Source organism: Podarcis muralis, chromosome 11 (genome assembly GCF_964188315.1).
Source record: "Podarcis muralis chromosome 11, rPodMur119.hap1.1, whole genome shotgun sequence".
NCBI classification, from domain to species: Eukaryota; Metazoa; Chordata; class Lepidosauria; order Squamata; family Lacertidae; genus Podarcis; species Podarcis muralis.
The window spans coordinates 47235560-47260632 of record NC_135665.1 but is presented as its reverse complement, the minus strand read 5'-3'; the positions used below and the strand labels follow the sequence as shown (position 1 = coordinate 47260632).

General features: G+C 44.0%; 1 protein-coding gene across 4 annotated transcripts; it reads right to left on the bottom strand.

Moving 5' to 3' along the window:
• Nucleotides 1–237: 237 nt before the first annotated feature.
• Nucleotides 238–24532, bottom strand: HMGCS1 (3-hydroxy-3-methylglutaryl-CoA synthase 1). Of its 4 annotated transcripts, none has more exons than XM_028747924.2 (11): nucleotides 24390–24523; nucleotides 20984–21107; nucleotides 11264–11721; nucleotides 10225–10350; nucleotides 9343–9507; nucleotides 7335–7503; nucleotides 5522–5692; nucleotides 4423–4529; nucleotides 3154–3279; nucleotides 2251–2414; nucleotides 238–460 (listed from the first exon to the last, which is right to left on the bottom strand). In XM_028747924.2, exons 3-11 carry the CDS (start codon nucleotides 11709–11711, stop codon nucleotides 368–370), a joined length of 1569 nt encoding a protein of 522 aa, XP_028603757.2. In that variant the 5' UTR covers nucleotides 11712–11721; nucleotides 20984–21107; nucleotides 24390–24523; the 3' UTR covers nucleotides 238–367. The 4 variants fall into 4 exon arrangements, with proteins under 4 accessions (XP_028603757.2, XP_077792529.1, XP_028603756.2 ...); XM_077936403.1 differs by lacking the exons at nucleotides 20984–21107; nucleotides 24390–24523 and adding exons at nucleotides 1520–1559; nucleotides 17076–17230; XM_028747923.2 differs by lacking the exon at nucleotides 20984–21107 and having other exon boundaries at nucleotides 24390–24532.
• Nucleotides 24533–25073: the final 541 nt, after the last annotated feature.

Genomic DNA, 25073 nt, shown 5'->3' with positions numbered 1-25073 from the left:
TAAGCAACTGTAGACCTAAACTTAAGATGCCAGAAGGCTCTGCTGTCTTTTTTGCTGCAACAAACTAACATGGCTACCCCTCTGTAAATTTAAGTACCTATTCTTGAACCATTTGCTGTTGCTTTAAAACAGTTGTTTCTTAGAAAGAGCCCTTGGTCATTTCTGTTCCAAGGAGCCAGCAAACTTTTTTTAGTGTTATTTAACTACGTATCAACAAACTGCATCAAAAGACAGAGCCTCAAGATTAACAGTTTTTCATGCTCCCAACTAAGCAGTACTGTACAGCAAAACATGGGTATTAACAGTTACTCCCGTGTACATCCCCAGCCCTCCCCAACTTTTCCAACTCCCACCTCACAGAGGTCTCTTAATGCTCCCCATTGGAAAGGGAAACAGCAACGGCTTCTGAGTCTGTTTTTGCAGGAATTCTTGGTACTTTCTTGGCAGGGCTAGGGATATGCTGGAAGGGGTGGGGAGGGGGGGGAAAGCCACAGATTAGAACACATTATTATAAAGCACAGCTGCCAGTTGTCTTACTTTAATTTTGTTTCAAGACTCATTGAGAAAGCCCCGGTATTAGGCAACAGTAACTTAGTTCCAAATACTTTGTCCAGACAATTCTCCATTGGAATCTATCCTGCACAATAAGAAGTTCTCAGAGTTGGACACAACATAGGTTATATTTAGATTTCTAGATCCAGTTTGAGAACGGCAGTGTTCCCGACTTAGAAGTTGTTCAAAGAATGTCAGGTTACACAGCAGCCTTCTCCAACAGCTGGAAGGCACGAGTTGGAGAACGCTGGGTTGAAGATTTGCGTCAATATTATCGAATTTGGTATTCTGTAATGGGGTTGATTACAACAAAATGGACAAGTATCTGAAATGGAGGAATCACTGACAGAAGAAAATCCAAAGAATATCATATCCCAGATTTATAGCGTATCCATCAATTGCAATGATTTTGGTAACTTTCAACAGCAGTATCATGAAACAGTTGGGCATGTTTTAGAACAGGGATAAATTCTGCCATTATCCATGTCTAAATGTAATGAAAACCCAATCTACGAAGAGAGATGGGATATGAGGCTACAAAAACCAAGGCAGAATTCACAAGGTAAATACTATAGGCAGAGGAATAGTGTCTTTCTTAATGCCAAGTATTTTTCTTTTTGCATTTTTGGTGTGGTTTCCCTAGCGTTTCTAGATATTGGGACAGGACTGCTGAGGTTACTTGTGAAATTTCATATTACAGGTTTAAGGATTAAAAAATATCTTGCTGGAACCGATAAAATATGTTGGTGTAAGGGAAATACCTGTTATTTTATCAATGACAGCAAAATATTTTGTATGCCCAACAATGGAAGTTGGGCAGAGTGCACAAGGGGGGGGGGGGGGAGAGAGAAAGAGATTGACAAACTGCGGAGGCAAGTGGGAGAAGAACCATATAACGTAAGAGCAGGGAAAGGGAGGGGATGTGTGATCTGACAGGGTTTATAGATTACTGAAGATTGTAACTTACTGGAAGAGCAGTTACACATCCGCTACATGTGCTTAATAGTCTGTAATTTAGTTTTGGTAACAAAGAGAAATAAAAAAAGGAAAGGTTAGCAAAGAGCCACCCTTTGCTGTGGCTGCTCCACCCATAATGGAGCAGGGAATCATTTTTAAAGTGATTGAAAGCAGACCACATCTTTGAACATTCCTTCCTGGAAAGCATGTTCCCCTCCTCTTTCCCAGGCCCATGTGCACCTTAGCTTCAGTCCATAGGTATGCCAGCACCAACTTTAAACAATAGTTAAGTGTTACTGGTTTCCCTGCTTAACCAGAAACTGAAGAGGGCAGGCAGGGAAACAGGCAGAGCGCCTTCCAGGTAGTAGCGTCCGCCCTGTGGAACGCCTTCCCATCAGATGTCAATGTGATATATAACTATACAACTTTTAGAAGACATCCGAAGGCAGCCCTGCATGGGCAAGTTTTATTGGAATTTTATATCTGTTGGAAGCTGCCCACAGTGGCTAGGGTACTATTATTACTTCGCTCAAGCAAGGAAACTGGTAAGCCTAAACAACTGTTCATATCAGTGCCAAGATATCTATGAATCACATTAAAGGCAGATTGGGGTGGGGATAGTGTTCAATTCTGCAGTCTGCTCCTGATGTCTTTAAACCACAAATAAAAGATCAACGCCATTAGGAGTGCACTAGCCCTTGGATGTTAAAAGCATAAATTAAAGAGACTTTTTACACTTACCTCATGAGCAAGGCCCATATGAACAACTTCCACTCCTGCTTCCAAGGGCCCATCACCCAGCACGGGGCGACGAGCATAGGTTCTTCTGTGTTTTTCATCCACTCGCACCAAGTACCATGTTCCCTCATACAGCTCATCCACTGAACATTGTGGAATATAGTTGGCTATAAAAAGACAGAACGCAGAAGCTCTAAATAGACAGTTTACTCCTGGTGTTAGCTTAATCTCTGACCTCACTACATACAGTGTCATGTTGGAAAAATTCTGGTTTCTTTCATCTTGTGCAAGAGACACACACCATGAAGGGATTAGTGCTACGTCACATAGAAGTGCAGAGAACTGAAGCAAGTTGTGCTTCATCTTCATTCAGATGCTTCAAGGGTATTAGGAAGGCAAGCGCCTTCACTGTCTTCTCTATAAGAAGATGCACAGGAAGCTTGCAACGCTCCCAAAGAAGAATATGAAATGCCTCCACCCCTCCATTATCACTCTGGTGGAGCTGTGGAAATGGGGCACACAAGACACTTTTGTCAACTACTTCAGTGCTTACAGCACAATTAGATTTTCAGATCCACCATGAAGTTGTTAATCTGAAGACCTGAGAAGTTGAGAACCAGGTCCTGCTGATTGCAGTTTTAATTTATAAGCCCATGTTTGGCATGAAAATAAAAGCCTTTTGCCAGTTCAATATGGGCAGAGTTACCCAAATATTTCAAGTCAAAGCTGTAACCATCAAGTTGGTTAATATCTCTTACAACAACCAGAAGGCTTGGAAGCCAACCTCATTATTTTAAAAGGGGAAACAAGCTTTTGGGGTCTGCTTTATCATCAACGGTTGCCTAATAGAGGCTATCACTGAATTTATGGCAGACATTTGCCGAACTTAATCCCACCATCGCTTACCTAAGTGATGAGTATCTTGCCTAAGCATCATGTTTTCTGCAAACACCTCTGGCGAGATGCATTTCCTTGAATCGAGCCTTGCCTTCAGATCAGAGAGGCTTGCTGTTATTTTATCCAGAGAAGAGCCTGCAGTAGAAAGCAGTAACTTATGTTTTCTAAAAAGAATTAGTAGTCCCTTCCAACTCGACAATTCCATGATTTGACAATGAATACAAGTTACAAGTTAGAAGAATACAAGTTAGAGAATACAAGTTAGAAACAGCAGCATCTTGATTTCTTATTATACTATGAAAGAGCGGGGGCTATTTTTCCAACATAACCCTCTTGGAATATAGCTAGCTGTAGTAATACTGTAGTAAAAGTTCATTAATTGTTATATCAAGACATAGCACGCCCTTTCCTAAGTTCTCAAAACCTCATAAGAGGCCAGAGATGAGGCCAGATCTGTTGTAACCCAGCAACACCTGGGCAGCAAATCCCTAACCACTGACACCCAATAACCTATGGAGGGCTGAGAACTTAAGAAGAGCCTGCTGGAAGAGGCTACAGGTTCCACAACCCTGGGCTAGACTCTGTTCAGAAATAGGAGTTAGGTTCCTGCCAAAATGGCTCACAAGCTAGAGCCTGCCAACATCACACTGCACAAGGCTACACCTTAGCACTGCAATATGATTCACCATTATTACCATAAGCAATGCATTCAAATTTATGCAAGATGTTACATAGCAAGGCACCTTTCTTAACCCAGCTATTTAGTTTTAGTGGCAACTTCCTCTATTCTTAACAACTGCCCAGAAATGGAGATTTATTTATTTATGGAAAATATTTATATACTGCTATATCCAGAAGTGATTTATAACAATAAAAACACAAAATCGTACCCCCCCCCCAAAAAAAACCCCTGTTAAAGCTAGCATTTCCTAAACTGGATCATCTATCTATGTAGATTAATACCAGATAATTCAAGAAGTATAAAATAACATGTATTGTAGCATTCCCTTATAACAGTATTTCTGCAATCATCACTGAGCATATAAATCATCCCCACTGTGCTATAGCAGTCATAACCCAAAGCTAGATAGTGCTTTTTGTTGCACACTCTTAATTGTGTACAACAAGCCATTCTTGTCATAAATTACTGCTAACGGGTTCTTCAGCATGTTGCTTGTATGAACTCCCTACAAGAATTAAAATACTGGCTGGATACTGTCAGTGACACACTAACTTTAGAAGTGGTTGTGTATAGGAAACCTTGGTGATTTTACTCACCAGGGGTTGCATCTTGGCTAACTTTGATGGAGTAGAGGGTAGCAGCAAACCCAGAGCCGTAAGAGAAGACTCCAATCCTCTGTCCTGCCAGTTGCTGAGGAGAATACCTGCACGCCAGAGAACAAGGTGTTAGTGAAAAGCACATTAGAGAAGATTAATACACAAATATTTTGTGATTATTTGTCTTAAAAGATTGAGTTGGCTTGTTCCTAGATTAATGAAACCTGGGGCACATAGAACGTTTCCTTCCACCTTCATCAACAATCTCAGTGCCAGCAGCTCTAGGTAATAAGCTGTCTCCATACTGTACTGCCTTCAAATCATTTCCTCTCTTTCTGCTAAAGCGAAACCACTGGCCATGTAATTATCTTCAAACATGTAGGAGTTTAGCTGAAGGCTACTGGGTTCTGCCTCAAGTCGAAGATTACCAGTGTTCAGACTCTTCCCTCTTTCTTCAGCTGCAAAGCCTGGACTTGCACAAGTGAGTTATGCCAAGTAACTTATGCTACATGTGAATACTAAGGAAATGCAGAATCTGGCTACAAAGATACACAGATGTTGATAAAACAGGTGTGCTAGTCTTGGTTTGTTTGAAGCAGCAACAGCAGCGTGGAGTGTGTTCCTGTGGAGCAAAGTTCCTACTGCTGTCTGCCCAATATAGGTAGTTGCCACCTATATTGTTGGAGAAGTTTTAATCTACAATTAAGTCACCTTCATGCTTTAAATTTTGTCATTCACCTCAACTATACGGTTACAATTGTCACAGACTTTTCAACAACTTTGTACATCACCTTTAGATGGTGTTTAATTAGTTTCAAAAGGCAAGAAGCAGCAAGGTTCAGCACTGCTTGGTAGTTGCACTCATATCTGGGAATTATTTCCTTCTGAAGTGTGGTGTTAAAGTTGGTCGCTCAGTGAAGAAGGGAAGGCACCCTGTGCATGCTCAAAGGCACTCTGCTTTTTACTAATTCACAAGAAGAATGTGGGACTGAGCCATTGCCTAAAGCAAACCTGTCCTTTAGGAATCTGATACCCAACGTCAGTCAGATAATTATACAAACACCTCAAACCCAGCTTCAGATCCTTCCTTCATACTTACTGTGCTAGGATAGAAGCAAGGCAGCCATAGACAGAAGGCGTGTACATATTTCCATTCTGATTGGATACAAGCAAGGAAGCTTTGGTTTTCTGATTGAAAATCTCAGCACTGGCCTTCATAAAAGCTTTTTCCACATCACGGTCAAAGTAGGTGTCTTCTAGTTTTACATCTCTGAAGATAGCAAGGGGAGCATTTAGAAGAAAAACTAATAACTTGAAAGACTACTAGAGCAGAAGGCTATGAAAGCTATAAACATGCCACATCTGCTCTATTTGATTTCTAAAGTTATCCCAGGTTGTTGTTGTTTTTTAAGGCACCCAGATTGTGCTACACAAGACATCACTTTTCCTTCAGTCATGCCTATTTCAATTATAGCCAGTTTATTATACTGAAGAACATGCACAATTTTAACTTGAAGTCAGGCACTGCAATATTTAGTTCCAATACTAACTTTCACATTGGCCGTGTTCAGGCAACAGTGAAGAAGCTGCTTCTCTCCTCCTGTTCTCAATGTGCCTCAATGCAATGTAAAAGTTTATAAAACCATTGTTTCCAAAATAAATTCTGGACCAGAAACTTTGGTTACAAGCTTTGAACATTAAGAGACACCTACTGGATCAGGCTGATGGCCCATCTGATCCCGTATTCTGTTCTCAAATGGCCAGCCAGATGCCTGTGGAAAGCCTACAAAACAGGGCATGAGTGCAATAGCCCTCTTCTGTTCACAATCCCCAGCAACTGGTGTTCAGAGGCATATTGCTTCAGATCCTGAAGGTAACATAGCCGCTGACAGCCTTGTCCTATCATCAGTTTGTTTAATCCCCTTTAAAGACTTCCAAGTTGGGAGCCATCACTAAATCTTCTATAATTTAACTATGTGCTATGTGAAGAGTTCTTCCTTCTGCTTGCCTTGTATCTTACAAACTTCAGGATCATTGTGTTATGAAAGCAGTAATTGCTTTCTCCATACCATACATAACTCTACACACCTCTTTCATGTTTGCCCCACCTAAACTAAGAAGCTTCAAAGATTGCAACTTTTCTTCACAGAAGAGATGTTCAGTCCCTCATTCAGTTTGGTTGACCCTTTCTTACACCTTTTCTAGCTCTTCAATATCCTTTGAGAAGAAGCTGGGATCTTAAACTTTAAACCATGTTTTTAAAATGCTAGCTTGTCTTGCAGCCAGTATCCAGGGATTCCCCATGTTTGGTCCAAAATGGAAACACTGGTTTTGCAGACTTTCCACAATGCATTCAGTCATATGGAGAAGGGGGGAGAGAAATAGTTTGTGTGTAAATGAAAGCCTCATTCGCCTATCAGCTTATTATACAATCATGCAAACAAGGCCAAGAAATGTGTTAGCCTTGATGGTGCATTTGCTGCAACGGAATAAGATAGCAAAAGAGAGTCACTAAGAAGTAAATTCCACACATGGACTTACTTCCAAGAAATGGTGATTAGGATTAAGCTACACCGTAAAATAACCTTATCCTCTTTGGGTTCCCCAGGCTATCTTCACATATTAAAATCATTCTAACTGCTCCCAGTTTGTTGACTATTGTTAAATAATCAACCTAGTGATACATTCTTTTCCACCTAATTTTTTCCAAGAAATCTTTGCATAAGATGAACCTTATCAAGACAAACTTTCAGGCAGCTATGAAAGGGCATTCCAGATCCACTAAATTTTAAGAGCTGTATAAAAAAGATCAAACATAAAATAGATCAATGTCAGCTATAGAACTACTTCCAGATACAAGTTTATGGATGTTTCGTAATGTCTCTCTTGTACTGAAGAATTTTCTTATTTACCTAAAAGCTTCCAGGCCACTATAGATGCCATTTTCTTTTGTGGGTGTCTGATCATTCAGAAAGTCATTCAGCAACAGACGAGCTACAGATTTCTGTACAAGTTTGCAGTATGGAGAGTGAAAGATCATGAAACCAAAGTCATTCAGGGTGAAGTCTTTGTCAACTCCCTCTGAAATAAAAAAAAGAAACAGGACATGGATGCTATTCTGCCTAAGTCCTATGTACACTTACTTGGGAGAAAGAACTGAACGCAGCAAAGCTTATTTCCAAGTAAACAAGCAAAAGATCAGGCTACAAGTTTTAACATTTGTGTATTCTTACTTCTGCAATATGAAATTCGTTTTATACTACCTTTTATTTAAAATCCCAACTACCGTATTTTTCGCCCTATAAGACGCACTTTTCCCCCTCCAAAAATGAAGGGGAAATGTGTGTGCGTCCTATGGGGAGAATGCAGGCTCCTTGGCTTCAGCAGAAGCAACGCGAAGCCTCCGGAGCTGGGGGAAAGCAGCGCTTCCCCCATCGCCAGCCCCAGAGGATGGGGAGCAACGGAGAGGCGCGCGACGCCTTCCCGCTACTCTCCAACCCGGCTTTGAGACTGGCAGTGCAAACAGGCTGCGTGCAGCCTGTCCACTGCTCCCAGAGCTGCTGGGGGGAAATCATATTTTTTCCCTTGATTTCCCCCCCTGAAAACTAGGTGCGTCCTATGGGCCGGTGCGTCCTATAGGGCGAAAAATACGGTAAATTTGGGATCGGCTCAGATCTTTGCTTAGAGCAGGGATGGGGAATTTATGGCTCTCCAAAACTTGGACTACACGTTCCATCATTCCTGACCAGTGGCTATGCTGGGTGGGGCTGATGTGAGTTGCAGTTGAACAACTTCTGGAAGGTCACAGGTTTCCCATTCTGGTATTGGAGATTAAGTACATTTTAATCCTCAGCTCCAACAACTTCTTACCCTTCTCACACCTTACCTTCACATTTCTACTGTGTGACACAACTCATTTGCTTATGGCATACTTGTCTACTTCCTACTCCCATGCTGTTGGATATGCTTGGAACCAACTCTTGTGTCCGTCAACCTGGCCTCAGAAGAGCCCTGGTGTATCAGACTACAACCCACCAAGCCTAGCATCCTGTGCTCTCACAGAGGCCCATTAGATGCCTGTGGGAAGCCTGCAAGCACAACCAAAGTACTGTCCTCATATGTGAGTCCCAGCAACTACTACTCAGCAGCATGCTGCCTCCAACTGTGAAGGTAAAATGGAAGTCACTGTGGTTAGTAACCATTGATAGCCTGAGCCTAGATCTTCCTGCCCACACCCCACTCTTGAAACAAAAAGATTTCCTCCTAATCAACCTAACTGTTTCTTATCTATTGCTCCACTACGGCACTACTCATCTACCCCATTCTCACCATTCATTGTCAATTCCTTTAAAAATCCACCCCATCCAGAAAAGGCTGCTCCCCTGCCTTAAGAATATCATGACAAAGGGGAAGAGACCACTGTGGCTCAACCAGACAAGGAGCTTCCCTGCTAGAAATATTATAGCAATGAATGCCTGCCTAGGTTTACTTTTTTCCTCCTCCTTGAAGCCAATCTCTTTTCTTTTTGTCTTCTCTATTTTAGATTGTAAGCCTAGAGCAGGGACCATCTTATTACTGATAACCACAGGCCACCCCAGAACCCTTTTGCAGCTGAAGAACAGGGTAAAAATACTTTTCAAAATGAAATCTAATACAGGGCATGTTCAGGAGTAACCCCACGCTGCAGGGGCAGCTGTGTGAACAACGGGCTATAGTGTGCTTGTGGTAGGCATTCAAACACAAGATACACTGCTCTCCTGAACCAGCAGCAGAATTCTGTGCAGTTGTTTGCCATAACTGGCAGAATGGTTTTTAAGTCTGTGACAGTTTTCCAAATTCTGTGGAAGAGGACAGGATCCGAGAAGATGGGGGGAAAAGAAACACCTTGATTCTGCAATGGTACTTTCTAGCAAGACATACCTTTCTGCCACTGAGCATGGATTTTCTTGCGATAGACAGTGTAGCAGCGATCTAATGCACTGAGGTAGCATTGTATGGACAGTTTCCCATCAACCACAGGATACTCAGATACCATATCAGGCTTATAGAAATCATAGGCATGCTGCATGTGGGTCCCTCGCAATCCTAGGGAAAAGAAGCCAGACTTGAAAGGAATGCTGCAGTGAAGTCCATTAATAAGGTACTCTTCTTACCTCAAAACATGACTTGACATCCTATGCCCTTTTAAAATGTGGGGTTTTTTTGGGGGGGGGGTATATTGGGTTGTTGGGTTTTTTTTTATTAGGTTGTGGTTTTATATTTTGATTTTATTCTGTGAACTGCCCTGAGACCTCCGGGCATAGGGCAGTATATAAATTCAATAAATCATCATAATAATAAAAATAAGATACACTTTGTACAACCAAAGATTAATCTGGTGGATGTAGGAGGTGGTGGTGAACAGAAAAGTTATTCCACTTCCCAATGTGATCAGGAAAAAGAATACTAGAATACTAAATGCCGAGCACTACAGTTAGCTATTTGTTAATATTTTAACAGGCTGATGTTCCAGGCAGCTCACTTGCAGAGATTGCAGCTCATATGAGTAGACTGCTTATGTGTGTAGTAGAGGAGTGAACACATGCAGGTTTATGGCTTTCATTCTGTGAACTGGAAAACTGCTTAATTTTCCTCATAAAGGCAAACCAGCATAGTTTGCAATCTAGGAAAAGGCAATCTAGCACTAGCTTGCTCTTGTGGCATTTCACAAGTGAAGAATGCTTGCACAAGCTGTTCATTTGAACTAAAATACTGCTGGAATCTGCTCTATGAATAATATTTAGCCTGCAAGAGAAAACTAACCTCTCTCAAAAATAAGAGGTGCATTTGGTCCCACAAGCATAGCAACAGCACCGGCTCCTCCAGTTGGCCTAGCATTTCCAGTCGCATACACTGCTATGTCTCCAGCAACAACAAGTGCATAACGCCCTGAAAAACACAAACAAATGCTGTAAAAAAAGCTGCATAAAAGTCATTTTTAGCTGAGGCAACTGCTGACTACATTGACTGCAATGCTATATACACATGTACTTGGAAGCAAATCCCTTAACAGTAGGCCCTACAGAATTCAAAGTAAATATGCAGAGAATTGGGCTACGTGGTCACTGGGGAAAAGATTACAAGAAGTCAATCTTAAACTCCCACAGCCACCAATTAACATGCACAATACTTAATGCTTACAAAGTTCTTCTCACACAATTCTATTTGTCATACAAACATCCTGTTAAGCAGATCATTTTTGACCAAGGAACAAAATTGAGGGCAATTACAGATGGGCAGCTTAGGAGTCACCAGAAAGTTTGGAAAGAGGGGGGGGGGGGAAGGTTCCAATTAGCATAAGCATTGAATGCTACAGTCATCGATTCAAAGTATGTTATCCAACCTGATTCCACCAGCTAGTTTGCATTGCAACCAATAGTATGATCAGTATAGATGAGTGAAGTGCTGGCTCAGCACAAGAAACTATTAACAGGTTTAGTGGGATATGAGCTCATTTTCACAGGCCAATTGTATTCCTGCAAAATCTTACTCCCTGCTTGGTATTTGCAAAGGATCACTGCCCTCTGCCTTTTTTTTACTTCTGAACACTAACATAGTTTCCTCTTGTAATATCCACCAAGCATGAATGAGCACAATGGACTAGGAATTAGCTTTTATCAAGCCCTCCTGAAATCACAAGATCATCACAGCCAGGACTTCATAGTCCTGAAGTGACTATTATTTACAGGATTACATTTAATAACATTTAAATTCCATATCTCTGTATGCCTTGTCTTTCTTTTTCTTTTCTTTTTTTGGCAAATTCTAACAAATACTGCTTTGCTTGAGATGTCAAACTTACCATCCCAGGAACTGGATTCAACCCAGTTGATGGCATTGAAGAGTGCAGCAGTGCCACCATAGCATGCATTGGTTGTGTCAATGCCTTCCACGTCTGTGTTGCCAGATTCTTCAAAAAGCTGCATCAGGACAGTCTTTACCGATTTGGACTTGTCGATGATCGTCTCCGTTCCAACTTCAAGTCTCCCAATGCAGTTGTAGGAGAGACTGTTCCTTTCCATAAGCTTCTGGACTGCGGTGAGGCAAAGCGAATTGATATCCTCCCTATCCGAGCAGAAGCCCATCTTGGACTGACCCAAGCCAATGGTGTATTTCCCTGCATCCACGCCATCAAACTTCTCTAACTCTGCCTGGTCAACATATTGGGAAGGGAAGTAGATCTCCAAAGCAACTATTCCCACATCTTTTGGCCAGCAGGCTTCAGCATTCACAGGAAGAGATCCAGGCATGGTGGTGCAGCTGAAAGAAAAGAAGTTAATAGTGCTTATTTGTTACAGATAGGTAGCCGTGTTGGTCTGCCATAGTCAAAACAAAAAAATTCCTTCCAGTAGCACCTTAAAGACCAACTAAGTTAGTTCTTGGTATGAGCTTTCGTGTGCATGCACACTTCTTCAGATACACTGAAACAGAAGTTGCCAGATCCTTCTATATAGTGAGAAGGTGGGGAGGGGTATTACTCAGAAGGGTGGTGGGAATGGGTGATTGGCAGATAGCTGTGATGAGCCTGTTGACGACTCTTAACGACTGCAATAGGTCTTACAGGGAAAAGCAAGAGGTGAGAAGGTGAAAAATGGCTTTGTCATGTATAATGAGATAAGAATCCAATGTCTTTGTTCAGACCAGGTCTCTCCATGGTTTTAAGTTTGGTAATGAGTTGCAATTCAGCAGCTTCTCTTATTTGAATAGAGTGCTTATTTGAATAGAGTGAGCAAAGCTTGATCCTGTGCACGCTTACTTAGATTCAAGTACCAATGCATTCAGTGAGGCTTACTGAAAGCACAAGGGATGGAGATTAAAAGTTTTGATAAAATATTTTGACTCACAAGCAGTCCAACAACTAATAGGGCAATGATCATAAAAGCAGGTACACAGAATAACAGAATTAGAAGTGAATCCAAAGGTCATCTAGACCAACCCCTCAAAGCAGGAAAGACACCTGGCAGAGTGTTCAAAGCAGGAAAAGCTACTTGGGAGCAGGAGAGGAATCTGACAGTTACACTATAGTCTGCACAGCTGTAATTCTGCCCACACTAATCACTGATTTTAAAGAGACCAGGGCTACAGCTGCTATCCCAAGCACATTTTAACAAATTGCCATGTATGTAGAACTGGAGCAGAGCTATTTTATCCCAACCTCTGCTGTCCAGCTGATATATAGGCCATTATTAGCTCACACTACAAGTCTGTACTTGCAACTGTACTATTCAGATTGAGAAGATCTCTTACGTCAGACACTCCCAAACCAATTTAGACAAGTAGGTAGTCTTCTAGTGGGGAACAACACTGTGTACAGCCCCATAACCACAGACATTCCAACCTGCAGCAAAGAGGCCGTGCCTTTCTAGTCAGCGTTTTAAAAAACACTGCACCACCAGGGTCCTCTTGTCTCTGTTACATAGAATAGAATCTTGGTTAACCTCATTATACCATCTACTGGCAGTTAACCCCCCCAAATGAAGAAAAAACAACAATCTGACTGTTGCAGAAAGGGGAGGGGAATAAAGGCTTGCAGCTGCTCCCTAAAAGTAATATAAACCCATCCCTTTGTAATGAACTGTGGAGCAGCCTTTCAGATTTGAACAGCAACTGAAAATCATATGGTATCTGCATGTGCATGTATTTCGTTCTTTCCCAATTGCGAAGCTTGGAGGCAGAGGAAAAATGCCAAGAATATTCCATATGAAGTTGCCCTAAACTGAGTGAGACCACTGTTCCATTTACCTAGAAAAGTTTACTCCAGGGATAGGGAACCCATGACCATCCATGGGAGTTGTAATCCAACTTCAGTTAGTGAACCAGAGCTTCCCTATCCCTGGACCACTCCAACTGACAGAGGCTTTCCAAGGTCTCATACAGGGTTTCCCTACCCCCACCCCCAGTCCAACCACTGAAGAAAGTCATTCATTAACAGACTGGGGGTGAATTGGGGACATTCAGCATGTGCAGCTCTTTTTACTGGACACCAAAGAGATTCTGAAGGAGTAAAGCAACATGTACCAGTAGTCTTGCGTAATTATTTTGAATGGCAAATCCAGACATGATCTTTATCTACAAACATGGAACATCCTGTATGAAATGCAAACTTCAAAGAACTGCCAGATGGATAGGAGACAAAAGGTATTGGAATGAAGAGAACTGTATTTCTCTTCATTTCAAGTGGGTAGATCATACTGCCTTAGGGCAATAGAAATCCTAACAAAGATAAAGCGAAGAGGCAGGTAGGCAGCTGAAAGTGATGGGTAGAACTCTTTACCCTGCATGACTTCTGGGGCTCCCCTTCTGTGGACCTTGATCGTTCTGCAGACTGGAACCCACAAGAGGAACACCAACTCTGTCCCAGTGCCCATCTGCCTCATCCAACATGCATACAATGGCACAGAAATTTGTAGCGCATGCTTGGAACATTCAGATGCGCTCCTTAGTTATATGGGACCACCACACACAGCTCACACCACTGTGCAAATGAAGTATGGAGACTTGGGAATAGGAAGGCCAGAAGGAAAAATCTGTGTTATTGAATTAATTCTTGCAGATTTAATAGTCTTGTATTATATTGTTGTTTTGACTAGTTTTCACATTTTTAAGTATGTTTTTTAAAATATTGAGTATTAGGGTAATAACTTTTTTGTCATTACAACTTTTTAAATACTATCTGGAACTTAATAACTGTTAATTCCTACTGTTAATTCAAGACTGGCAGAAGGAAGAACTGATCCACACAGTACATAACTTACAGAATTTGCTGCAACAAGATATGGCCATGAATCTTCTAAAAAAGAATCACGGTTAGAGCATGGTGCTGATAATGCCAAGGTTGCAGGTTCAATCCCCATACAGGCCACCTGCATATTCCTGCATTGCAGGGGCTGGACTAGATGATTCCCAGGATCCCTTCCAACTCTACAATTCTATGGTTTTGATTTTAAATTCAGAGATTAGACAAATTTTACAGAGGTCAGTCTAATCAATGATTATTGGCCCAAACAGCTTGTTACTTGCTGATGGATCATGGGGATAAACATACCACATACAAGGTTTCTATGTTTGCTTTCACAGCCCAATAGTTTATACAAAATTTCATTGCACTGGGTCCAGTGTGCTGGGGACCACTTGTGCTACAATGAAGCTCAGCCTAGCTGTTTGAATTTTTGTGTTCAATAGTTTTTAGAAAATGAGTTTAACAGATCAACTGACAAAGCTAAGTGGAACCTCCAGATTCAAAGGCAGTATCTCTCTGAAAATTAATTGCTGGGAAACAAGAGCAGGGCAGGGCCTGCTACCTACACGTCAGCACCACACTCTAACCAGCTGAGTTAAGTCAAGCCCCAGTTGTGGAAAACGGAGTTGTTGAAAAAACAAACTTCATAATCAATGACAACTTAAGAAGAAAAAAAGTAATATGGAGTCATGACTCTGAACATCCATAAAGACAGCAGTCATTTGCCTGCAGTATCAGCTTCTTCTTAGCCAGTAGTTTGCCAAACCATTCCTCATATCCATTATGAAAATGTACCATTGTAGAACGGTTGAAATTAATGTCATCAAATCACCCCACCAGTAATAAAAATGCCCAATAATGCAGTAAAACCTGGTTTCTTTCTCCATATGAAAAGAAGATTGAAACCCTTCCTGACTCATGCATTCTTTAACTAAAAACTAGTAATTTGAGAATGCCCAACATCCCGCAGAACAAAAACACAACACAGAAACCATCTCAGCCATCCAATCAGTTGCTCACCTACAACCATCAGTACTCCAAGACAGCCCTTTGCTACAGCCCTCCATTGGCACCAATCTCTGAGAAGATTGGTGATGGCTTTTAAACACAGCCCTTGCTAGGGAGGTGTATGCTCCTCCCAAGCGAGTCTCCATTGGGCAAAAGGCAGAATAATGCCTACTTAAATTTACCTGATTTGTGCTTGTCTTGGTTTGACATGGCCTTAATCTTACCAGCTCTCCATTCTTTTTGTGCTGCTTACCTCCAACCCACAGAAAACAGCAACTATCAGACAAAATAATTTATCTACCCACTCTTAGAAAGTTTATACAATGCTTTGCTGACTAAGGACGCAAAACAACAGTTTGACAGCCTCTCCAGGAACGAGGATTGACAATGGGCAACTGCCAAATATCACACTGCCGAAGTTAACACTACATGTTCCTCAGTGCTATATGGTCACTGAAAAAGTGTGAGTTTCAGCCTGGTAGTGTCACAGCAAATCTGCTTCACCGGTGTGTCCTGCAGGAAAAAACAGTGAGTCGCACTCACTGTCTGCTTCAATATGTATACACAAGAATCCCTTTATCAATGGTTTGGGTCTCTTAGGGGGCAAACAACTGCATTAGAGCTATGTTGGCAAAAGACGAAACAAATCCCTTCACAAACCGAAAATCTAATTGGAAAACAACTGTTTATATCAATTATCTCTACTATCCTGAGTCACTTCAGATAATATTTTGTTACGAAACAAATATAAAAATAAAATGTAAAGTCCACACAAGCAGCAGATCATTCAACTATCCACAACTGGACTAATGTTCTGCACACCAATCATAGCCCTAAATACCAAAAGCTTGCCTGGATCATCAAGTTTCATATCCAGATATAACAAGCCCTGGCAACTCCACAATTCTGGCAGAAAACACAGAAGTGTGGCAATCATTTGCCACTTATGTTTAAAAAAGAAAAATGTGGCTATCTATGTTACTGGAAGGATACCTGTGCATACATGACAGAAATACAACCAGTGAACCCTTCTTCCACTGCTAAGGAAACCTCCTTCGGTCAAATGTCTTACGAGTCAGTTGGCTGCTAAAACCAGAGAAGGGCAGGTAACAGGCACAAAGAAAACATGAACACAGTGGGGATTGCTTCCAAGTAAACACACACACACACACACAAGCACGCCATGAGGCTTTTCTTTCTTTTTTGTGGGGTGGGGGAGCAAATAGCTTGGCAGCATGTCACGTGCTTAAGGTCCCCGGTGCAGAGTTGGAAGAGATCGCAAGGATCATCTAGTCCAACCCTCTGCACCCAGCTGAACCCCTAGAGCGCTGCTGCCAGTGGGTGCAAGAAAACACTGAGCTGGACGGATCAATGGCCCAACTAGACAAGGCAGCTCCCTTCGCTCTTGTGAGGGAAAGTAGAAGAGAAAGGGGAATTGGGAAGGAAAGAAGCCTCTCCCCACCCACACCCACCCTGAATTATCCCAGAGAGCTCTGTAATTCCACTTCCGTGGTAAGGGACCCTTTGCCTCAGTTTCCCTGTCAGGCAGTCAGAGCACCCACCCGCCCACCCATATAACTGAAGGGGCGGTGGCAGGTCCCATTTGCCTTTTGACCCCCCCCCCGACTCCACCTCACCCCTAGGCCTCAAGTAGCCAGATAATGGCTTCCATTCGCAACTGAGGCCTTTGCCTCAGTTTCCCTGTCAGGCAGGGCGGCCGCACGCCCTTCCCTCATATATAAGCCACCCAGATGAAAGTCCCCACCACCGCCACATCCCTCAGGAAACACCGGGGCAGAAGCTTCCGCGTCCTCACCGAGGTCAAGGCCGGCCCCCGCCCCTTCCTCCCCAGCCGCGCTTCACTCACACGCAGTGAAACCCCATCACCGGCTCCGGACGGCACCGGGTCGGCCCAGCGCGCATGCGCTCCTCATGGCGGGCCCTCTGGCTCCAGCCCGCCGCTGTCACCTTGAAAACGCGGCGCGCGGCCGCCCGCTCGCTGCCTCCCTCGGCCGCGCCCACTTCCCCCTTCATTCTGACGCGGCAGAGCGAGCCACGCCCCTTGCCTGGCTCGAGGGCGTTCTGCGCTCGCGCGCCCCCTCACTCCGCCAACGAAGGAGCCCGAGCCGCCGCCGCCGCCTTTTCCTGGGGCTACTGCTACGCGTTCCCTTCTGAGAAGCGGCGCACGGATGTGTAGGCGGGCGGCGGCTGCTGCCGAGGACGATACGAAACTAGCAAACAGGGAATGCGTGCGAAGGAGGGAGGGGAAGTCCCTGCCTCCGAGGTCACGCACGGGGACCTTTCACACGTGACGCACGGCAAACCCGGATCGGCACATCAAAATGTAGGCAACGCCTCTTCTGCGTGTACTGGAACATAAAAAAAATGGTGTCTTGTGAAGGACAGCCGCCTTTAGTTACTTTGCCATGAGCTGAGCTAGAACTCGTACTGTGTATTCAAACAAACAAGCACGCACACAACCCCCTGCCACTATGTTTGCCATATTCAGACGCATCACAAACAAACCCCTGCCGCTGCTGCTCAAGTTTCTTGACCTCAGTATTAAGTAGGAGCATGGCATCAGAGCAGGGATGGGGAACCCGCGACTCCACTATTTTCATCAAAAGGCCCTGGGGAGGGTTGCAAGAGGACTATTGCCGCTTCCATCATCCATGAGCCATGGATGTTGGGAGTTGAAAGTCCCACTTGAGGCAGGGGCACAGGTTTCTCCCTGTAAATTTACATGAAAAATATTAAAATATTTTAAAAAATATGATTTCCGTTTGGCAGACCTACAGATTTATTACTTGAGCTGTGACTGAAATTATAATTCCTGAGAGGTCACTTTATGAAATAAATGGGGATTCTTTCAAGCTACATAGCTGGCTAAAGAGGGATGTATTTCAATAGAGGTGACCGATGTGCAGAGCTTTGTTTTGTAAGCTTGCTGCTTTGCAGCAATAAGGCGAGATGACTGTGAAAGATCCTACTTGTAGAAGGGTCACTTTAGAATGCCTTTAAAAAATGTATTACCATGAGCAATTAGAAGATTAAAACTGATATATGAGCAACAGCCTGAATTCTGCAAATTTCCTTTCCAGGAAATCATTAAGCAATTGACTTAATCTACTTATACTATGCCAATCAGAACATCTAGTACATATTCTGTGGTTGGGGTTTTAAGGAAAGGGATATGTTTGTGTAAAAGAATTATACATTTCCCCCTTCCCATCTTTGGCAAGAACCAAACGTTGTAGAAGCTTAATGCACTGTTTCATGTAAATAGCCTAGAGGTTCTTGATGATTCGGTAAGCATAGTAATCCTGTTAATAATTTAATTGATAAATTTTATTATTAGTTGCCTTTAATCATATGGTCCCAGGGCATGTTACAGCAATTTTAAAACACCATGTTCAGGCACGCGTCTTTTCCACAAAAAGGTTTGGGGCTATGGGCCACCACCCTTGTATTCACTTTGTCTTCCAATCACAGCAACTTGTATTAAAAAGGTTGAGTGTGGCTCAGGCAGTGAATCCACTGCGATAGGAAGCAGTGCCCTAGCGACACCCTCACCAAGATACTATGGAAGAGCTTTTAGTGAGTGAGTGGCTAAAGTTTATCCTTCCCCAGCCTGGTGCCTTCCATATATGCTACAACCCATCAATCCCAGCCAACACAACAGGGGTAGGTTGAGCTCTGAGCTGTCAATATTTCGTTTGTCTCCATCTCCCAGCTTGCATCTCTCCCCCCGCCCCTCATCCACCAGGAATTTCTTCTACAGGCTTGTTTTAATGATACCCAATTCATATGCCCATCAGACACATGGGAAAGCCTAAATAAGTTTGTTCCCAAGCTGTGGCGTCCTGCCCCGTCCCTCCACGGTCGCATGCAGCATTTTGCTTTTCTACTTATCCCATAAATGCTTAGAATGCATTGTAGAGCCACTTCAAGCATCAGTTACACCAGGGAACATAGTTAAGAAAGGAAATGTTTAAAATAAATAAAAGGAATGGAAATAGAATAATCGGGCCAAAGCAAAACCAGCACATGACTTGAGATTGCCACAAGTTGGTAAACAGTATGCACAAGCTGTTGACGTAGCTACCAAGTGCCCAGAAAATGCTCACATGCATCTTTCAGGTATGCTAAAGGCCTGGACAAGAGAGAGCAGACAAGTCCACTTCTGTTCACATAACCATAAAAATCATAACAACTGCGAAGGGCCATTAGTCATCATTTGCTAACTTGCTGTACGTTTCGCTGCTCCAGAAGTACTCAGTGTTCAAAGATTTTGTACATCTCAGAATCTAGCACTAAAAACAGCCACAAGGCGTCACTGTCTCACAACTACAAGGGTCACTATATATCTACGAGCAAACCTGGCAAGACCTTCTCTCCCCCAGATGTAGAATCTGAAAGCCTAAGCAGCCTTCATTTCCTTTTCTTCATGAGAGTCGGGAACGCTCCACCCCAGCCTGGGGTAGTCACTGTCCACAACCTGCATTGCTATGTTGTCAGACTACATTGCTCATAGTTTGGGCCTGGCTTACAGCAGCAATGGCAGCCTCAGGCGAGTGGACATGTCCTGCAGCTTATTTTTTACTGGTTTCCCCCACTTCTTCACCCAGAGGCGCCAGGAGCCCACACGGGGAAATCCAACCCTATGAAAGTGAGGCTCTTACAAAACCTCCCTGCTGCCAGACCTGAAACAATTCAGAGAGGCATTTTCATCTACTTGCAGCTCACGTTTTGAGGCAGCAGCAGAATACTTCTGAGCCAAACAAGGAAGAACTGTATGCAGTCCAATTTCTCTAGTCATCTCAGGGAAAGGGGGCGGGGAGAAGAGGAGAATGAGGACACATTAAGATTGATATAAAATAAGAGTTTTCAGAAGAGAAACTTTAAATTTCTGAGCTGCCAGCTGCAGCAAAACACAAATTTTAGCAAGAAAAAAATTACATGGAAAGACAAAAAAAAAAAAGCATCATCCTCAAAGCTAGAAAGCCCCTTGAAGTTTCAGGTTTATGCCAGAATAAATCTACTAGGCACAACACAGCATCCATTTTCCTTCTTGTCCTACAGACAGGCTACCCTCAGGGGGAAAATCTCAAGGGGCACTTGCTGTCCCAATGTACTTCAGAGGCTGATACAATAATGCCTCGGCCTTTCAAAACCAAACAATACAATGAAATCACGATGAAATACTAAGGCATGCTATATGATCAGTTGAAAAACAGACTACATGGTACAGAAAGATTAAATGGGCAGGTACCTCCTGAAAACTGGAGGTACACTGAGCACTAAATCCATTAAAGAAATGACAATGGCACCACCTACTCTGTCTAGTAAAGATCCGTGTCCAAGGAAGAAGAGCAACAGGGTGCATGACGCAACCACAACTACGCAGTCCCATGGATTTAATTGGTAGCGATAGAACTCTTTCCACTGTGATCAGAGACTTTGCTGTAACTAGATGAAGCCAATCAATTTTTTTAAACAGACAAGCCACACCTGATAAATGTTCTGCCCTTATTTTAAAACTCAGCATAACAGTTATCCTAGAAATTTAACAACAGGCACCATATTGGCCTCCCTATGTCATTCTGTGGAAACAGGAGGTCACAATCCAACACAAAAGTGGAACACTTCACAAATTTGCATATCCTTGCGCACCAGTCTCCATGGAGATCTCTCGGAAAGATCTGTTAAGATGGACCGTGGAATCATTAAACAAGCTCTTTTAGTTTAAAGCCCAGCAAGTTCAATGGGACTTACTTTTTGGGTTGTGTGTAGAGGATTTTAGCCTTATACTTAGTCCTTACAAACAGTAGAGGGGGTATTCTGTGTCTGACTATACCACTTTAGACTTGCAGGCAGCGACTTGTGAGATGGAACACTCCTAGAAACAAACAAAAAAACAAAACCCTGACATATCTGAAAGAGGACTCTCTGCTAGAAGTATTTTCCCCAAGATCAATTCCTCCCCACACCATATGCAGGGATTTTTTTAAAACAAAAATCCTAGGGAAGATAACTGCAGACAGAAGTGGGCAATTTAACACCAGCAGGCATACCTGCCAACTCCTAATCCAGTTCTGGTCCTTGGTCAATATGCACATTGAAGAAAGCACACGTAGCCATTTTTAATGCTCTAAAAGAGAGGCATTCAGTGTGGCACCTGCCAGATCTATGAACTACAATTCCCATAATCCCTGATGATGATGATGTCATGATGGCTCAGCTGGAGTTGGAGTCCAAAACTTGTGGGAAGTACAATGTTTATGACCAGTACTGTAGAAGGACCTGATCCAGCCACTAAAACTGCACTTCTCTCTCTGCTAGAGTTCAGGGACTTCCCTATGGAACTGCTAGTCCCGAGGCTACACCCCCAGAGTAGGGTTGCCAAGGTAGATTTCAATGTCACCACAAAGCTCTAGCAACAGAGAGCTCATCCACCTTTGCTCCACATTTCTATGAAAAGGTCTGGGCTTTCCAGGTCTGTTTCAAGTGGGTTGGTTTTTTCCCCCTCCCCCTTTCCCCACAGAAACCTGCGCTTTACTGCTGAATCAGAGCAAATAGAAATCTTGTTCCAATTCAGCGGTAAAGATCGGGTTTTCTTGGAGAAAGCTTCAGGCAAAAAAGAAAATGATTTAGCACAACCCAGGGAACCAGAAACCTGTGCCCAGAAAGTGTGAGTCAAAAATTAAGTGTGGATGAGCCCTTAATTGCTGTAGGGTTACCGTATATGTCTGACCAGACATAAGAAATGCCCACTAGGTTCACAGAAACCATTTACTTCTTAAGAAAGCAAGATCTATCAGCTTTAGAGTTCTCCTGTCTATCCTAGAATGAAAGCCGATCACTAAATCTCACTTGGTAGATGTACTCTACAGTAATTAACAAGTCAGCTGGGCAGATTTATATTTTACAATAAAAATTACTCTGGTTTTAAATGTCTGGTTGATCAGAGGCTGCAGCTGGCTTGTAATGAAAGAAAGCAGGGTTCCTAAAGTAGAAATAATTCTGGTTGGGTGGGACATTATAAGCTTCCAAACACGGATTTTAAAAAGCTGAGAGGTTCTGGTTTTTATTCCAGAGCTCACAAACTCTAGTGAGAAACAAGTTTCCCCACCACCCAACAAAGACATTGGTGGCTGGAGGGCTGGGAGATGAACTGGTGCTGAGTTTATAGCAAAAAACAAACAAACGCTACTTCTCAGAAGATCTCCAGATCTAACAAGGCAGCCTATCTGGTTCAGGAAAAGGATTTTGCCACAATTTTGGGGGTTTCCCCGTGGCTTCCTTGCAGAAGTCAACTGCAGCTGCCATTCCCAGATACCCACTTTTGGGGAGGCAAACCCCACTGAACTTAGTGGAAATAAAAATAATAACTGAGTAAATATGTTCCATAGGGCTGCACTGTTCAACAGCAAGCAATTCTTTGACTTGCCATGTCTTACTGATTTCTGTACTTTGGGGCTGTGCTGTCGTACTGGATGACTTTGGGCTAGTATAGGGGGGAAAACTGGCCCAAGCCTCGCTCTCACATTAGTACAGACCCCCACCCACCACAGCTGTTGAAGTGCAACAGCCACCATTTTCAGTAGAAAGCCCCCTGGGAGACTTGCTTCCTTGCTCTGTGCCACATGCAACACCAATGCCCCATCTTCCCACCCAGCTGCCACTGGTTTGTCTGCAAAAATGGGCAAACTGAACAACAGGTTTTGTGGGGTACCTGCCTGCTCCCTCCCTCTGGATCAGGGCTTGGATTTGTCATAGCATCTAGACAAAGAGCAGAGAGTGGCTTCTTCTGCCTCTGCCACCTTACCTCCCTCTCTCTGGGCAACACAGTAAGGGAGAGGGAGAGTTAAGTACAATAAATACATTCAGTCGTTTTTTTCCGCCAGTACAGCCTCCCTGTCTAGGTGCCATAAGGTGCCATATCTGCACTGCTTCAGAGGAAGGATGCAAATGAGGGAGGGAGAGACTCCTGTTCCCTTTTGCTCACCCCCCTTCTCTCTGGGTGAAGCAGTGGAAAAAATTTGGCTCAGCCCCACCCCATAAACACAGAGATAGATCTGAGAGACAGCCCCAAAGAACCCTAGCAAGAGGCCTTCCACACCTATGCTCTCCCATTAGGCAGGGTGGACAGGGTTCAGTAGAGAGAGGCCACCCAGAGAGAGTGGGTGAGCAAGCAAGCCAGAAGCAGCTGCTCCCAGCAGGGCAGCCACTGCCCCACCTAAAGTGACGATAAGGCGTTCAAACTGGCAGAGCTGCTCTCTCTTGCTTACTGCCTCTCTCTGGGCAACCTTACTGGGTTAAATCCATGTAAGTAGACTCTTACCTGGTAGAAAAGCCTCCTTAAGGGAATTGGTAAGTGAGGAATCAGAGGTAGCTGCTCCTTGCAATCACAATTTGCTCAATTTCACCCCCCACCCCCCGGCAACTTAACTGCTCTTTCTCTTGAGGAACAGTGGCATGATAAGGGGGTCCCACCAGAGACATGTTGCCCAGCCTCCCTGCCCAAACAAGCCTGCTGAGTAGAAAATTATTCTCTTTAGCAGAAGCACTGGGCATGAAGACATCCTGGGTCCTATTTAGTACTGGAGAACAGGTGTGGGGGACCTTTGGCTCTCCAGGTGTTGCTGATCTGCAACTCCCATCATCCCTGCCACAGCTGCTAGGGCTGCTCAGAGTTATATTTCACCAATATCTGGAAAGCTAAACGTTCCCCACCCTTGCCCCAGAACAATTACATTCCTTTTAAATGTAACGGGGGGGGCACATATTACTACCACCACCATCCCAGAAAACAGTCAGCTCTAGAATTGCAAGTACCCCTAAACTTTGATCTGACCACATTAAAAAACCTAATGGTCTTTGGAAAAACCAAGGACCCAGTTTAGGTGGCAATATTATTCAGGTCTACTCAGAAGTAAGATCCTCTGAACGCAATGGGGCTTACACCCAGCTAAGCTCGTGCAGGATTCCAGCCTTCGCCCGCAACCCTAAGCACAATTTACCTGGTGACTTCTGCGGGGCTTACTTCTGAGTAGACACAGATGCGATTTCTGGGTTGGCACACCTGGTCCTGGAGGAGGCGGGGCGGGAGAGCTTCAATTTAACACCAAAACCAGGCAGGTGCTCCCTATGCACCGGACGGAAATAAGATCCCACCCACCTGTGTGCGGCGATGGCTCGTTCTCTGCAGGGTCCGCGCGCTGTCTCTCAGCTCCTCGTCCTGAATGGGAAGCAGCCGCGGCTGGAGATGCGCCTTTAAACCAGCCCCGCCGCCCAAGCTACCGCTTGAAACCGGTGAGCGGCAGCTCTCCCTGCCCAATCGGAGGCCAGCGCGCCGGAGCCTGCCCCTCTTCCCGTTCCTGGCCAATGAGCGAGGCAAGGCGGGGAAAGGAGGCGAGGGGAGGGCGAGAGGAGTGGTGTGAGAAAATGACGCCGCGTGGCCAGAGGGAGGGCGCCCAATGGGCGCGCCGCTGAGGCCCGGACCGGCGAATGAAGCGCGTGACGCGGGTGCCCGGCGGCCAATGGGAGCCCCGCTGCCGACTGCGAGGTGAGGGCAGTCGCTGCTGCAGGTCCTCTGGTGAGAAAGAGGAGACGGTCGCTTAGCAACGGGAGGAAGGCGCGCATCTCAGCGAGGCAGCATCGTGTTACCCGAGGAAGGGAGCGAAGGAAGGCCCTGGTGTCTGCGCTGGATGCAGCACAGCGAGGAGTGGCAGTTAGGCAGGGAGCTGAAAACTATATACGAACTTCATATAGGCTGGAAGGAGGCTCCTGCATATTATATTATGAACTGTTTTATTATGAACTGCATAATATATTATGAACAATATTATATTATGAACTATCA

Excerpts from the sequence above, each read along its gene's own strand:
- HMGCS1 (XM_028747922.2), bottom strand. The coding sequence starts at position 17,131 with ATGCGCGCTGGGCCGACCCGGTGCCGTCCGGAGCCGGTGATGGGGTTT. Across the intron at positions 7,504-9,342 it reads CCATGCTCAGTGGCAGAAAG|AGGGAGTTGACAAAGACTTC; the intron begins GTATGTCTTGCT and ends TTTTTATTTCAG. Across the intron at positions 3,280-4,422 it reads TAGCCAAGATGCAACCCCTG|GCTCTTCTCTGGATAAAATA; the intron begins GTGAGTAAAATC and ends TTTCTACTGCAG.